This window comes from Onychomys torridus, chromosome 15 (genome assembly GCF_903995425.1).
Source record: "Onychomys torridus chromosome 15, mOncTor1.1, whole genome shotgun sequence".
Classification (NCBI taxonomy): domain Eukaryota; kingdom Metazoa; phylum Chordata; class Mammalia; order Rodentia; family Cricetidae; genus Onychomys; species Onychomys torridus.
The window spans coordinates 52,255,849-52,272,960 of NC_050457.1; the positions used below are offsets into that span (position 1 = coordinate 52,255,849).

At 40.4% G+C, this 17,112-nt stretch overlaps 1 protein-coding gene across 3 annotated transcripts in view; it reads right to left on the reverse strand.

Moving 5' to 3' along the window:
• Cdh6 (cadherin 6) overlaps positions 1-17,112 on the reverse strand; it is a 134,971-nt gene that overhangs the window by 58,203 nt on the left and 59,656 nt on the right. For all 3 annotated transcript variants that reach the window (XM_036206953.1, XM_036206954.1, XM_036206956.1), the window contains exon 2: positions 1,400-1,761. In XM_036206953.1, the coding sequence (XP_036062846.1) occupies positions 1,400-1,627 (228 nt within the window). In that variant the 5' untranslated portion in view covers positions 1,628-1,761. The remainder of the gene's footprint in view (positions 1-1,399; positions 1,762-17,112) is intronic.

The following is a 17,112-nucleotide window of genomic DNA, read 5'->3' on the forward strand; positions in this document are numbered from 1 at the left end:
TAACACAGTGGCGTCAAGTTGCACAGAGGAAATGAAGTATAAGCAAGGGAACATTCTTTCCTCAGTGGTCCCAGCAGGTGTGAGTTGCAAAGCAAATTGGTGACAAGATCCTTGGGGCATCAGTGTGGCTGTTCACCAGGTTTCTGGGTATTTTCTCTCTTACTTTATTCCACATTAATAATTCACTGCACTGGAACATTGCCTGGCTACCTCAACCTAAGCCTCCTTCATTTATAGTGGTAAATACTTAAGGAGAATATTTGCTCAGAGTTATTCAGGGATATTTGATCACAGATTGAAATCTGAACATGCAGCCTTAGGAATCTACAAAATTTAGGCTATTTGCATGATATCCTGATGAAGGTGTTTTAAAATCAGTCATAGGCAAGGGCACGTTATCATCTATATTTTTATGTTCATTCTCAGTTTAAGAGATGTGGGACAATTATTTTCTTATCCATACCACCTAATGAAATGCAGACTCTACAAGCTGTGTACTGGCTACCCTGGCTTGTCTTTTACATCTTTGCCCCGGTTAAATTGTCTTCAGCGAGATAGCTGATGACATGAGTAGGTGACACTTACTTATCGTGGCAGTTGAAGGGATGCTGCCTCTCTGAGTGAGTTCCAGGACCTCACTCCTCAATCTACTTTCTCGTCAATAAAATTGTCAGACATAATTACCTAGATATAGCACCTTTGTGTAACATGAATCTTTCATCAGGCTTGCTACAGTTAAGTCCTAAGAATTTAAGATGCTTGGTTCTGGCCAGTTATCTGGGATAAAACCAACCTCTCCCACTTGTAGCAATAGTAACTATATAGCTAACCTCTGGGGCTGAATTTGGCCCAGAAAAGGTGACACTGATTCTGAGAGCCAAGGGTGTAGGGAGGGAGAAGCAGAGTTAGGAAACAGTTAAAGTGGTCTACAGCCATACCACCCTGAACGCGCCCGATCTCGTCTGATCTTGGAAGAAATAGTTAAAGTGACTCAGGTTCAGAATGTTTGCTTTCAAAGGGAGAAAAAGGACTTGCCCTCCTCACAGCAAAATCACTCTATTTCTATTTTTAATAGACCCTACTTTATAGACTAGCTGGACCCCATTTTTCCAGCTAAAGTTAAAAAAAATTAAAGGATTTATGATAATCCTCCGTGGATGGTTGTGGGCGGTTCATTTTCCACTGGAGCATTCTCTCTCTGTGGCACAGCTAATATTTCTCAGCTTCTTGCTTCACTTTCATCCCGTAACTACTCAAGCGAGGAGAAAAAAAGTCTTACCAGATAAGCAACAATTCATACTGTATTGGGAAATAGTTTACTCCCTCCCTGTCTATTTCTTAGCAGTAACTTCTTCGGGCTCTTAAGCTTAGACTGTCAAAGCACCCAAAGGACTCCTACCTTGCCCACATACTGATAATCGGATCCTGTGTATTCCTCCAGGAGGAAGAACTGATTCCACATCCAACTCCTTTTCGAACGGCTCAGCTCATTCCTGCTGTTCGCAGGGAGATCCGGGGCCCTCCTCTTTGCTGGGAAGCCACTAGTCCTTTTAGATAATGGGCTTGAGAAAGTTGAGTAGGGCTGGCCGACCCAAAAGAGCAGCAAGAAGCACAGGTAAGTTCTCATGCTGGTGGCAAGGCAGGCTCTCGAGTCTCGGGGTGGTGAGCTCCCCTTTCCTTCACGTCTCTTTTCACTGCACTGGATCCAAGCTCATTCCTCCTTTCGTCCTTAATGTTCTTTGCTTGGCTCTCAGAAGGTATCTGGAAAGAATAATAACATATCAAGTGGTTTTGGAGAAGCTTAAAATTCAGTGTTAGAGCAAATAGGCAGGAAAAAGAGCACAGAAATTTGAACAGCAAAATAACAACAAAAAAAGTTGGCTATCAATTTTGAACCGAGGAAAACAGTCTTTTAGTTATGCAGAATGTGATATGCAGAAGGGGAGGAACATCCCCAGCAGGAAATGCTCTTTCTGGCTTTGCTTTTATACTTCTTACAAATCCGACTTTAAGTAATAGCTTTGCTAGAGTTCAACACGCCACGATGGATCATTTCACTACTCGTTTGCTTTGGAATATGTGGGCTGAGATCTGGTTAGAAGCAACGAGTTTGTGTTTCTGATTCTATTTGCATATTTATCTCCACGAGCAAGTCCCAGGCAAAGAATACCATAGACTATTTAAATTCAATTGAAAGTGGATCATTTTGAAATTTCACTGGAATATACTGAGCACCTGTGATGTGCCAGGCATGAGTCAAGGCAGAACTCTTTCTGCAGACTCTTGGCTGAGGAGATGTGCTATGATGGATCAGCAGGGTCAAATAAGGTTGGAAAACACCATACGCCATCTCTTCAAAATGCAGATTTGCAGAGGGAAGTTTCTGAAGTGATACTTTTTTTTTTTTTTTGCAATGGTATTAGTAAGCTTGTATTTAATCCCAAAACTTTGCAAACTTGACCCCCCCCTTCCCCCTCCGCCCAGTTGTGCCATGAGACCTATTTACATTATAAAAAAAATATAGAATTTATATTTAAGAACCCTGTAATGTACTTTATGTTGGTAAATTGTCATATACTGTTTGAGCTCATTGAGAAATAGGCTTTAGAAATTTAATTGTCTCAGAATGTCACTGAAGATCTCTTGTCTGGGGATAGGCTGCTCCTTTAATGCTGTGGCAGGGAGGAAAGAAACCAGAAAAGCAGCCCATGAGTTAAAAAAAAAAAATGTGTCTTAGAGAAAGGCAAGCCATTTCCACCTGAGGTGACTATTGTCTGTCCCATGCCAGTAAAATGCCTATAGTGGAAACAGTAAGTTGGACGTTGAGCCATGGGAAGCTCATCCATGGAGAGAAAGCTCAATTGGAACTCCAGCTGATTGCCTCAACATCTCCAATCATTTTTTTTTCTTTCTGGATTTTATAAACCATGAATGATGGTCTTGCATTTGCTTTCTCCATCAGGCTACTCAAGTCATCTTTGCTGGATGCTGTGAGTTCCTGATTTGATGATGCTTTGATTTCTATTTGCTGTTTCTACCTATCAAGAACTTGCTGTTTATCATTTTACTTCTGTTTGTGATATACTTAGGGAACTCTCTCATTTGAAACCAACAGGATGGCTATGGTAGATCATCTTCCATACAGAATAAACTCATAAGAAATAAGTAAGTAATATTTCAACTTCCTTAGGAAATCCTTGAGTTGGATCTCTAAATTTCACTTCCGCTATCAGCAATCAAATTGTTCAAATAGTTTCTGATTTCCACAAACGCATTAAACATATCCCAATATCATAGTAAGGACCACTGACTGTGCAATTTTCAGAAAAGTCAACTATTAAACAATGTGGACAATTATTTTCCATGGCAATTATTAATTTTCAAGACTGCAACCTATTATTTTAAAAAACCGAGGAGCCAGACTCTTGGCAAAGATGTCTAGTTTGATTCAACGGCGTATGCAGTTAAAGTCAGACATGCCACATCTCCTCCCTACACTCTCCTTCTGCCTTGGCCTCCGAAGGGGGCTGGCATTACAGTCCTGACCCACCACAACTGGCCTCCATTCCTTGAAAAAAAGAATCCAGTGAACCCAACAGATGACACATTTGTCACACTATTCAGATATTTTCTGGAATAATGCACAAGAACTTGGTGATGAGAACACAATGGTTATTGGGTGGGAGGATCCCCTTTAAACTCTACAGATAAACACCATGGGTAATTGGTCCAGTACATTTGGTTCCACTTGACCCCTGTTATCCTGTTACACAAATGTATATAGCTGACAAGGATTTTCATTTTGAGTTGTTGTTTTTTTCATCTCAGCCATGAGATGTTAACTTTTAGACAGTTAACATGGTACTGAAAGCAATTCTCTTGGGAGGGAGGTAAAATATTTTGCCATATTCAGCATTTTCAAAACTTTGTTTGATTACTATGCATCTTCTTGACAGCAGGCTGGGGAAGTTGAAAGTTCCACAGGTGACAGAGTGTGCACTGTGACCGTTAGTCAAGTTGGAGAAATGCCAGGCCACAGCACACGCCTCAGGCCTTAGCCTCAGCACATGTGTGGATTGGCCGGTGATCCGTTAGGCAAGGATGATTCTTCCTTCTCTTCTTGGTTGGAGCAGGGAAAGGACCAAGAGAGCATGTGGAGAAAAGCTCTCCAGAGATGCTTGCTCATTTTTAGAAATGGAGATTACGCTGAGGTTGATTCAGTGAAAATTACATTTTTCTTAATTTCCCACATTCGCCATTATTTGCGAAGACAAATCGTGCAGTGAAGAATTACTGCTCTGCTCTGTGTGTGCCCCGTGGTGCTGGCAGGAGAGAGGGCTGGAGAGAATGGAGGTGTCAGCTGCTGAAAGCTGACTCCTAAAGGCCATTTCAAAGAAAAATTCATCCCTGTGGGCGTTGTATGCAAACTCTACAAGCTGTTGCCACTTGAATATTAAATATTAGTTCTTTTTTAATACCACAGATACCAAAATGTCAAGTATTTCATTTTTTTTCTTAGTTAGTAATGAGCTTTTAAAGCGATGCAAATTTAAGCAGTTTCCATGTGCACTGTAACGTTAGTATTGCTATAATCCAGTTCCTGTATCAATCTGACAGGCTGAGACCTAATGAAAAACTCAATATGCAAAACAGAATGACAACTATCTGCTTATATTTGATGTTAGTTTTTTAGAAGGCTATATTTCTATGTAATTTAATCCCTATGAATCTGGAAAAACTGCCTAATTGCATTTGACCACAGCTTTTTCTTTTGTTGGCGGGGTTATTTTAGTATCTGCTCCAGAGAGGGGCAGTTTCAAGAGTAAATGAGTCACTATGTGCAAAGAACCTGAAATGGTGCCTGCCACTTAACAATGTATTGCTAAATACTAGCTATTATTATTCTTGTTAATACCATTTGTATTGCAACCACAGATCTAAATATAACACAGTGGGAGAGTCTGAGGATGGTCCAGTCCCTCTTAGGACTTACTGTCTTTGCATTATCCAGAAAACACCTCCAAGCAAGTCAGAATTCTTTCAAAATTCAATGGAAGCACTTTAGGAATGGGGTAGACCCATTTACTAATAGTTTACTTTCATGTGGCATGCAGTTCAGTTCTGACAGTTAGGACATGGAAAAGGAAAGTGGACACCCCTACCTCTATGGCTGCTGCAAGCTGAAGGAGGGGACATGGACAAAAGTGCATGGAGCCACATGTTCATAGAGTGTATGTCTTTTTCTTCCTGTCCATCTTATAATGCTAAAATTACAAAGAAACTTTTACTTTTTTCAGGTATGAAAAATACCAGGGCCAGCTTCAACTTAGTTTTGCCTTTGTACAAATGGTCCTGGTAATCAGCATGCTGACACAATTCTCATTGTAGTGTAGATAAGAATTTGATTTAACTAGGACAAATGCTATTAACAGTTTAGACTTTGCCTAATCCAAAATTATGAAGTGCGAAATAACTGAACAGATTCCAAACACATGTCTTTACTGTACAACAGCAATAACGACAGCAACCACCTCCCCAGGGTTCAAGGTGTTGGTCAGGGAGTCAGGCAAAGAAGTGCTGAGAACCATGAGGACTTGGGAAGCTGGGCAGCCCTGAGCAGCGGAGAGAGGAGAGAAGCACGGGGCAAACACTAATGGATGTGAGGCTCACCCTGTAGTCTCCTGAAATCAGCTGGAAGGATGAAGAACAGAGGGCATGCACTCATGCTGGATTTTAAAATTGGGGGCATGGTGTTCAATCAAGAAGGAGCCAGAAGATAGACGGTGGAAGGGGGAAGCACAACAAAGTTGAGGCTATACCAGCGTGTCACCCTAGCCCCTCCTTGCGTGCCTGTTGGCATCAAGAGCAAATCAGCTAGGCGCATAAACAATGCCATAAACACTCAAATTGAACCGTCTAATTACAGTTGAATGGTAGCTTACAAAGACCCTGACTCTCCTTTGGATATTCTTTTGGGAGCAGACTTGCTTTTTCTTAAAGGCAATTGTAATCTCTGAAAGTTGGCTTTGTGAAAGTGCTTAATCCAGAGAAACAGTTTGAATCTCATAGAAGTTTTATGTTAGTGATATGCAGAAGGCAATTAAGATGTTTATGTATAGTAGGGCAAGACCCTCCCCCGCCCCATAACGTTAGTAATTGCATATACAAAGACTGTATTTGCCCAGAAGTCAGTATCAACTATAGTTATCACAAGAATGCTTAGTTAAAGGGGCTGGAGAGATGGCTCAGTCATTAAGAGCACTGGCTATCCTTCTAGAGGACCTGGGTTCAATTTACTCATATATGCCATTTAGAAAGTTGGGTTCATTAATTCAGATTCTACCCAATATGTAATGATTAATCCAGAAGCTGAGTTGATGCTCTCCATTGATTAGCAAAGCAGTTCCTTTAGATTTCAGACTTTAATAATATAAAAACCATTTCATTGGATATGTAGAGTGAGAAGGAGAATTGCAAGGTCTTCAAGTTCCCTGGGGCACTTTGGAATCACCTTTCATTCACAAATCATTAATATGCTAATTAGAAAATGTCTCCATTGATTGAATTGCTTCTCTGGTGACTTATGTTTGCTAACAATTTGAATGGCTTGACTGTATTATCTAGTTTTGATGCTGATTCCATTACACTATTTACAGACAAATAATATTAGATATATTGAAAGCGATATAATTACACTAATGCTTTAAAGTTCAGACTTGGCATACATTTATTTGCCCTAGTGTTCGTGATTAACTCTAATCAGGACAATGTTTCTACACTCTGTCTAGTTTACAAATGAAATCAAACACATCCATTGTTTTGTATGTCGGGGTCTTCAGTTGGGTATTGAAAGCACAGGAAACATTCAGTAAAGCAATGCTGTGAACTTTCTTCAACCACTGAATAGTAAAAGAACTGAAAAAATTGATGATGAAATTATTTCTTCAGATAAATGATGTTGAATACATGTATCTGTATAGCAGCATTATATTTTGATTGAGGCTACCCACAGAAAACCTTGCTATAAAAAAAATCTACCCTAAGTCATCTAAGTCATAAGCATAGCTTTTTAGCCTATGTGCTATCAATACCTTTGCTTTCCACTTTATAATTATTGAAGTAGAAAACAGCTGGTTGTTTATAACTACTTAGCTTTATTCCTGACCCCATTGCACTCCAAGAGTATGACATTCTTTTTACTTGTTGTTACACATTAATATAACAAATTTAGTTGTTTTTGCCCCATTCCCTCTCCCTGTCCTGTTAAAACCCTTCTTCTCCCAACATCTCTCTCCTACTTTAACGCCTTCTTTCTGCGTGATTCACTGACATGAATTAAGAGTCTCTTGCCCAAGTGTGAGTGGAAGGTTATTTAGTGGGGCAAGGGCAACTGTCAGTGGCTATAGCACTGTGTAAGTGTTATGGCGTCCTTAACTATCACTATCAATAGTTCTTTAGGGAGGGGAGTGATCTCATGGGCCCTCCCCTGTTCATCATGAAGTGGGAGACAGGCCTAGGCTTATGCAGGTCCTGTACAGGTAACCACAGCTGCAGCGAATGCATGATTACAGCTGGCTGTGTCACATCTGGATGATGTCATTTTGCTGTGCGCCTCCTCATATGCTAGCTCTTACAGTCCTTCTGCTCCCTCTGAACATGTTCTCTAGTCCCACTTTGGTGCACTGGGGCCAGGATATTGTTTAGTACATTAAAATCGAGGTAGTTAAGGAAGTAGAACATATACCAGGATGAATTAAACTGTGGTGCTAAACAAACACATAAAAAAAAAGAGTTTAATAGCCAATTAAGTTTGTTTAAGATTAATTCTTTTAATCACTCAACAAACTTGGTTGAATGGGTTGCCATCTGCTGTGACTAAAAATGCACCCATTGGACATGGAGGATCTTCTGCACGTGGTTGACATGAGGATAGCACCATCAGAAACTATTTGGTAGGGATTTCTCTTGAAGTCTTCATTTCTAAACCCCCGTTTCATTTTTCTGTAAATGTCAAAGTCACTGTGGAGTAAAATTGGTTCCGTTTCATGTGTGTAATGAACTCCACTGAAATGTGTCAAGCAGCTTTGGCACCTCTCACCATGTAGCGCTTCCCTTGTGCCAATGAATCATCATGGCAGCAGCCATCAAATGATGCCTGATTTTTTTTGTAAATGTTTATATTTGTGAATAACATGCCAAGCTGTTTGCAAACGAATGCATTTCCAGATGAAGCCATTTAAACAGTATTACTCTCATTCTAAAATCATACTCCACACATTAGATTAATGAAGATAAAATCAAATGTGGTACAGTACATAAAATGGGGTTTTATATGTAGTTGGGCCTCAAGGAGTATTTGGTTTGAGATATATAGGACAAAACAAACACATGTGAATCGAAGACTACTTCTTGTTCTACATGTAGAAAAATGCCTAAAATTGCCTAAATTATGTGTTGTCAGAGAAATGATCACAATGTGGGTAAAACTAGACTCTTCATGCCATATATCTGGGTCAAAAATCTCAGTTCTGCCCAATAAGAGCTGAACAAATAGAGGATCTCAGTTTTCTTTATCCATAGTAGCTATCTCTCAGCTGCCTGCAAAGATGAAGTAAACATTTGAATATGTGTGGCTTGGCTGTAACATTCAAATGTCTGTCATGACTTCAAAGTCAGAGAATGACTTAGCAAAGGGTACACGTAGGCCATCTTTGGGCCATATGTTGCCTCTCAAGTATTTCTATTTTGACTTTTTAATATCAGGTATCAATGCCATTACCTAGTTACAAACACAAACTACAAGGCCAACCCTCAGGACAAGAACTACCCACTGATGTAAAGGGGCATGATGATGATGATGGACATTACCAACTGCTTTCAGATTATATTGGAGGCCTGTTCTATAGGAGGGAAGACATACCTGGTACTTTAAATCCAGGTAAAAACCCATGGCTAAAGAGGCCATAGGCCCTTGGGAGAACTCATTACTGTTGTTTAGCAACACTGACATGGTACCAAACTGCAATAAAAATATTGTTTATACCCATAGGCAAATGCAACTCTCATCCTTAATCAGAGAAGCTTCTCTTTCCAGTGAAAGTTGGTGAATACAGATGCTCATAGCTGCTCAAAATGCTTAGAATAAATGGTAGACAGGTGCTCATCCCTAAGCAGGACATTTTATCACCCCTTCTATGGACCAGGTGAAACTGTAGAAGAGGGAGCAGAACATGTGGATGAGCCCCAAGGAAGTGGGACTGAGAAATACTATCTTCAGGGCATTACAAAGCTCTTGCAAAAAAGCATCTCACAGCAGCTGAAGTTGTTTGCTCTGGGCCTGCAGAGATTGGGTCTGTCACCAGCCAATCATGGATTGGGGTGGGGCTCATAACACCCTAATGAACTATTGGCAAATGATCAATTCTGGGATAGTTCATGTCTTCAGTTGCATACTTAAAGGGGAATCTACCAGACTCCAGTGGATGGTTCCAAACCTGTGACCACACATATGTGGTCCTGGTTGAAATCAGTGGGGGTGGGGAACAAAACAAAAAGGCCCGAGAAAGGGATCCGTGGAGCAGAGGGGAGATCTTAGGGGTAGGTGGCTGGAGGATTAGAGTGAACAGAACACACCAATATGTTTATGACATCATCAAAGAATGGTTTAATCAATGTAAAAAGTAAATAAAAAATTTGAATCATGTTAATCTTCAAAATGATATGAATCTGAATCTTAACGGTTCTCACTTTTGTTATGGAGTGTGGAGATCTGCTCTCTAAAGCAGTACTTCCTGCTTGCCATGGTCCACACTGCTCCTCACTGTCTTCCCTCAAAAGGGCTTATGTTTAGCTGTCACTTGTCACCTTGTTTTTCTGGATTCACTTGTAACATTCCCTCATGAACCTCGCTCGCCTGGCTCCTGGGGGCCTTCAGTCTTGTGAGCCCTGTCTTTCTCTAAAAAAGATTTACTGATGCGAAGAAAGGAAAAGAGAAAGTATTTTATACTTTTAATTAGCTGTTCATGGCATGAATTTTAAACATTTCTATAGCAGACCATATGTTTAGGCTACAGAACTGGATGAAAGACTTGCTTTCATATTATCCTCTGTTTATGTGTTAGGTTCCTCTGGCAGTGACATTGATTTTTCTCTTTTTGACATGTAGCCACTTAAGACAATGCAACTTAAATGAGACTGGGAGATGTCAAAACTCACTAATCAATCAGCATAAATGGCTTCCAGGTTACACTGAGTTTGCTCTTCCTTCAGTCCTTACTGAAAGGGCAGTCTGGGAGAGTATGCTGGTAGCTATGGGCAAGCAGGAGACAGAGTATTTTCATTGGTGTGAGAAGTTCAACAGGTCCAGCCTTATTAAATTACAAAAGGAGTCACATGATTGGGTGTAGCATTGAGTAGCTGTGAACTTGATACATCATAGGTATATACATTCAAGGCTTGTACTTATATAAAGCATAATGGGGAGTAGACATTATTTTTCCTGATGTAATTTATCATTTCTTATATCAAGTCTTTTAATGAATGTTTTACTTTTATCAATGATGTCTAACTCATTCCCACGATTCTGGTTAACATTTACTATATCCCGTTTCTGGACCTACTATGTGCCAGATCTCCACTAAGTACATCATGATGATCCTGTGAATAGATAATAGAGATTGAAGCGCAGAGTGGTAGAGCCACTTGTTCGAGATCATATAGTGAGCATTATGATGAAGTTAAGCCCTAACAGAGCCAATCAGAGGAAAGTGGCCTTACCCTGAGCCCCCCCCCCCCCCCCCTCGAGGAAGTCACAGGCCAGGCTCAATATAGCCATGACCTTAGAATTGATTTTTCATGACTTTCCTAAAAATTAGCACCAGCACAGGTCTCCAAGGGGCAAAAATAGTCATCACAAAGCATATGCACTAAAAAAGACCAGCAAACAAACATCTGGGCCAGGTAAGTAAGTCCTACGGCAGTCTGCTGAGATGGGGCCACCCTCTTATCTTGTAGAGTTGAGAAACCCATGATTAGAGGGTCTGGAGACTGGGCCCAAGGGGACACAGTGAGTGAGTGACAATCATCTACATGTTTCTTCTCCACCAAGACATCAACCATCCCATTTGTGTTTTGCTTTATGAAACGGCATCTAGGCTTTATTTACTCTCATTTCAGGCAAAAGTTCTAAAATTTATCATGAGCTTTCTACATCCCCACCAAATTGAAGACGAGTCAAGTGGTACTGGAGGCTGGGCTATTCACATCGGAGGGAAGAGTAACTGAAGCTCAGGGAGTAGCTGCAAAGGCAGGTGGAGGAGATGGATGGGAGGGAGAGAATCAGAACCTGGCCTTGGGAGAGCCATGAAGACTTATGATCCAGTGCTAAAAGCAGAGCCTGGAATACAGTAACACTAAATACAATAAGTGGATGTAGGGGTGACAGCGTGCATGAAGCATATAAGCATGAGATGCATGTAGAACGAGATTCATGAGCTAATAATGATCGGAGGAGCAAGCATGAACATATGGGGATTCTGATGAGCTTGAAGAGCATCACTATGATACAAACACATGGACACGAACAACGATGGCCCTAAACAGCTAAGGAAACATTCCAATTCTCCTGAATGTTTGGCATGAGAAAGCATAGATATATAGAATAAATTTAATAATTACTTTTAAAAGTTGCTATAGCAGTATTTATAAGATCTCTCTCTCTCTCTCTCTCTCTCTCTCTCTCTCTCTCTCTCTCTCTCTCTCTCTTACACACACACACACACACACACACACACACACACACCTTGTGCAAGCTTTTATATATCTTGAGGCTTTTGTTTCTTAAGTATGGAATTAGAGGGCTAGCTTAGCAGCGGGAGAGAAGCAGAGAAGCAGACCAGGCCCAGCTTACCCATGTGTATCACTCCACTAACACTTACAAGGCCTAAGACATTGCCAAGGCTTGGCATGTTGTACTTCTATTTCCTCAAGAATAGTAGAGTTGTGGGTTTCAGGGGAGGTGGTGAATAAAACATCCCTTGTTCTCTTTCAAATTACAAATACATGAAGAAATAAAGGAGTCATAGATGGAATAAAAGTTACGTTCTTTATCACTTAAAAAAAAAAAAAGCCAGGTGGAAAAGATGGCTTAGTGTAAAAGTCAAGTAGGATTTCTAAGTAAACTCTGGAATTAGGCAGGCTCCCACTGAGCCTGGGTTACCCTTTATTTTGCCTTTAAAAAATGAAAGAAGAAATGGTTTGTGCCTCTGGATTGCAGGCTCTGATTCGACAGTTCAGAGCCTGAGTGAATGAGCTTCCTCTCCTATGCCTTGCCAGCTCAAGGTAGGGAAGCAGAGGACAGAAGAAAATGATGGGTAGGTGCCATCTTAACCCCCACTAATTAAAAACATCATTAGAAACACAGTGTTCCCAAGAGCCAGTCCATCACTTATTATTTATTGAAAATTCTTGAATTTACAGGTTTGCCTCTTGGAATTGTTCACAACATCACTAAAAGGAAAAAAATATGAATAATTTAAAGATGGAGAGCTTAAAGGTTCCCTAAAAATATCTTTTGCTTCAGGTCAATCAATGCATTACACACAAAACCAATTCTTTTCACTTTGCCTCACCTTTCCCAACACACACATACACACACACACACACACACACACGCACACGCACACGCACACGCACACAGATGAATGCATGCATGCATGCATACAGAAAGGATAACGATCTAGATATTTTTATGTGCTTCAGACACTTGCCTGTTAGCACTGAAAAGCTACTGTGGCTATTCTCATCCAAAAGCAAAACCGTATTTTTAGAGGTGTAGGGAGCAAACAGTCAAAGCTTCACTGCTGTCTGGAAAGCTTTGTTCGTTCAGTGTGTTTTATGTAACACTATTTGCAGAGGATTCGTACTCTAAATTAGATGCTTCTTAGAATATCTTGGTGTAATAACTTAGAAGAAATGTATTTTAATAAATAATGCATGACAATTTAAAGAGGCAGTACAACATTCAAAGAGTTCTTTGAGATTAAAAAAAATGAAGGGGACTTGTAAAGGTAAAGATGTACATTGTAACTAATTGGAGATGTTAGCTGACCATCAAATTAAACTTGCACTAGTCAGTGAGACAGTGTGCTTGAATGGAATACCGGGTGCTGCATCAACTTTGATTGCCTTCATCTGGAAACTTTAATTAGAACCCCTGTTTACTTGAGTCAAATTGTGCATAAAATATCACACAAAAACATTTTAAAAGAGAATTTTAATTATACCACGAAAGAAATGCCCCTGTTCAATGTTTACTAAACACTTGCCAGAACAAGTTAATTAATACATGCTTAAAATATGTGAGGGAAGCAGAAAGAAAAGAGGGGGGGAAATCACATTTATCTTTTGTCAAGGTTTGCTACAGTTGTCACAGGAGTTCCGGTTCCAATTTAACAACTGTCTGTCACAGTGCACATGTATAATTATAAACAATGGGTGGCCAGACAGCACAGGCCAGGGGAGAGCGCTTCCCCACTGGAAGCCCTGTTCCAAGCTATTGCTCAGCGCTGCTGTCTCCTCCACCACTGTCCAATCAAGCGCTTTTCCCTTCAACTTCCTTTGTGCTGCGATACTGCATCAGGGTGCTCCGTTATTGCTTCCTCATATAGGTCAGGAGTATGGCTTTTTTAATTATTTAAAACGATTGAAAATATTTTTAATAAAAAGACCATACGTGGAGAGAAAGACCATATTTGGGTGGCATTGGTTTTTTGCTCCTTATTTCATTTCTTTATTAAAAAAAAAATTCAATTTACATTTATTGGTGTGTGGGAGTGTGAGCATGTGTGGGTGGAGGTCAGGGGACAACTTTGGAAGCTGATTCTCTGGGTTCCAGGGATTGAACTCAGATCCTCAGACTTGGCAGCAAGCACCTTTCCTGGCTGAGTCATCTGGTCAGCCCCTTTCTGTTTCAGTCACTTAGCTGTCTTTTACTTTATACTGATTTCTCACTTTCCCTGTCTGTGAATGTGAGTCATGACTACTTGTATTAGAAAGATGAATACTGGCAAGCTGCTGAGGGGCTACTATAATACCAAGGGGTACCAATCTTTCTGAGATATGCCATTACCTTAGAAAGTTCATGGAAAAATCAGAAGAAAAAGTACCTAAAACTACTTCTGAACCCTTCTTTTCAGAGAAAGCATGTAGTGCATTAATTCTCCCTGCCATTATTAGGAAGATTTACCTAAACTCTCCCAGCTTCTCTGTTTCTAAACAGTAGGCCATTTGTCAAGACCTAAGACCATGACTGTTCTTCTCCTGCAAAACTGTTCTCATATCCATTTTGTCCAGAAGCATTTCTGAAATGGTGCTCTGTATCGGGCTTGCAAAAATTTGTTCTCATGTTACTGAAACCAATTGCCGAATTTCTCTAACCCACTAGTCTGGCCTGATCCCACGTGTATTTACAAAATGCCGCTGACTTGAAATTCTGTTCCAGTTGAGACAGGAGAGGCAGTCTCTGCTCAGCCTGCAGTGCATTAAATAGAAAGTGTGCTAGTGTCTAAATGTCTGTGACTCTGCCAAATTCATACTTCATCCCAGTGTGATGGTGTTTGAGGTAAGGGTCTGGAGGTGGTTAAGTCATGGGGGTAGAGCCCTCATGAATGAGGTTAGTGCCTGATAAAAGAAATCCTGGACTGCTTCTGTTGGTTGAGGATAAAGCAAAGAGACAGCTAAGAAAAGCAGCCAGCTAGCCCACGAGTACATGATCCTGCTGGGGTTCAGTCTTGGACTTCTAGCCTCCAGACCCCTGAAGTATACATGTCAGCTGTCTATAAGCCACTGAGTTTATAGCATTATTGCTAAGGCAACTGTAGCAGTTGGGGTACAGAGTATATAAACTCTCAGCACATTGCCACCAACACAGGGAACAGCCATTACTCAGGACTGCTTTAGAGCTCACAGCCTACCAAAAGCTGTGTGAGAATAGAATTCGGGCAAGCTACTGTCTTGGAGCCTGACGTAAGCAACAAAAGGCCACAGTGTCACGTAAGGTAGCCCGCTTGACAAAACAAAGCAGAAAACTTTCTTGTAGAAGTATTTTCCCTTAAAATAAACAAACCCTATAGCTGCCTAAAGAACGTGGTGCAAGACATAAGCCCACCACTGGCTCCCTTGCTCTTGTTAATTCCAGCTGGCAGGGAAAACAGAATTTCCTAATGTATTTTCTTTTGGTATAAAATAAGAACCTTGAGTGCCAGCACATTTGCACACCTACCAATTATGAAATGAGTTTCCTGAATATGAAAACTCAGCCAAGATATAATTTAGCCCTGCAAGCTGCTGTCAAACTCGGCTTTGGTTTCGCTCGGAGCATCCAGTATTATTATTTGATTAGTAATTGTTTAATGGACTTCAGTGAAGCTTTCAGTTTTTTTTTTTCCACAACACAGTAAAAAGTTTGTGTAAATGAGCACTTTTTTTTATGACCCAGAGCACAACATGCACATGTACACGTATACACACAGATACCTTTAAAAATGTTTTTGAGAGTTGAGTGTTTCTGACACACTAAGCTTAAAAGATGCCACAGCTCTGTCACTAATGTAGAATTTGTGTTAGGTGACGGTAAATAAAAATCAGGTATCCATGGTTATAAATTCCCATTTCACATTTTCTTCAGCCACAGCAAAAAATTCCATTAATTGAATCACAGCCAACCACAAATAATGCCAGAAGTGCAGTACTTGGTGCTTTGGGTCATGGGCAAACATTCATTAAGATGCAAAGGCTCAGCAGTAAAGACCTGGAATGCAGGCTTTGTCCCAGAATTATTATTATTATTATTTTGTGTGTGATGGATATGACTAAAGTATCTAGAAAATGTACCTTCAGCTATTTTAGACTGAGAAAATTAGGTACAATCTTTATTTTGCTTGACTTGGAATTTTGATAAAGTTCTGAAGTGTCATTTTCAAAAATGAAAAGATTAGTTCAGGATTTTTACTTGTATTTTAAAAAATATTGGCACAGAATTTACTTATAAGCAAATAGGGACAAATTACAGGTTGTCAATGTCATCAATAAGCCAAGATGCTAACAGTGTGGATGGACTAAGGTTCATACACCTGCTCCAATGACAGTGTGGAATTGCTGCTTAAATTTCTTTATCGTTCTTCTCTGTTTCATGTTCCATGGGAGTGCCAGATAAGCAGGGATCTCAATATTTGCCAAGTTCAGAAGTTACATGTGAAGGCAAGTAGATGGGTAGAAGATGGGAGGTGCTGTGTCTTGTCCTGTGAGTTCTTATTGTGAATCACTCAAATACAACTCTAGCACCTACAGCTCAGGGAACATAGCAGAAAAGGTGTGCAGGGTGGGGTGGAAAGTCTGTAAGGATCAGGAAGTTTGCTGTGAGATGGGGCATCCTACAAATGTCAGATGCTACCCTCAACATCTCACCAACATGACTGCATAACCATGAAATGAACAAAGGCAACAATAGACCTGTTAAAGTGGACGGGGGGAAAAACCACGAGGCCTCAATCCTACACAAAGAATGATGTTGACAGACCTTTGTTTCTCCATTGGCTTAGGCATAGACACATTATTGAAGAGGTAGAGAGTTTCTCCCTACAGATGCACTTCACACACAATCATCAGCTTTATCATCAGATCACTTGAATCATGATAGTAGAGTGACAGAAGATCAAAATGTATGTTGGTGAATTGTTCTACAAGTCAAATCACAGATGACAGCAGGAGAACTGGGTCTTGAACAGAGGGTGAAAACCAAATGCAAGTATAAAGTCTGATAACTCTATGTGAGCTGATAAAACCAAATGGCAGAAAATGGGACATCTTCCTTTATGTTTTATAAAGGTTCATCTGGTCTTTAGCAAAATTACTTACTTAAATTGCTAAATAAAATTGCATTCGGGGCTGTGAGGTAGCTCAGTGGTCATTGCCTTGTACCCACCAGGTTCTAGGTTCAATCCCCAGCACCGCTCTCTCTGTGGGTCAGGGAAGAGTGTGCAAAAGAGGAAGACAAAAACGCAAGAGATCAAGGATAGGAATAAAGGCTGTAAAATAGTATCATCAGGGCACGGC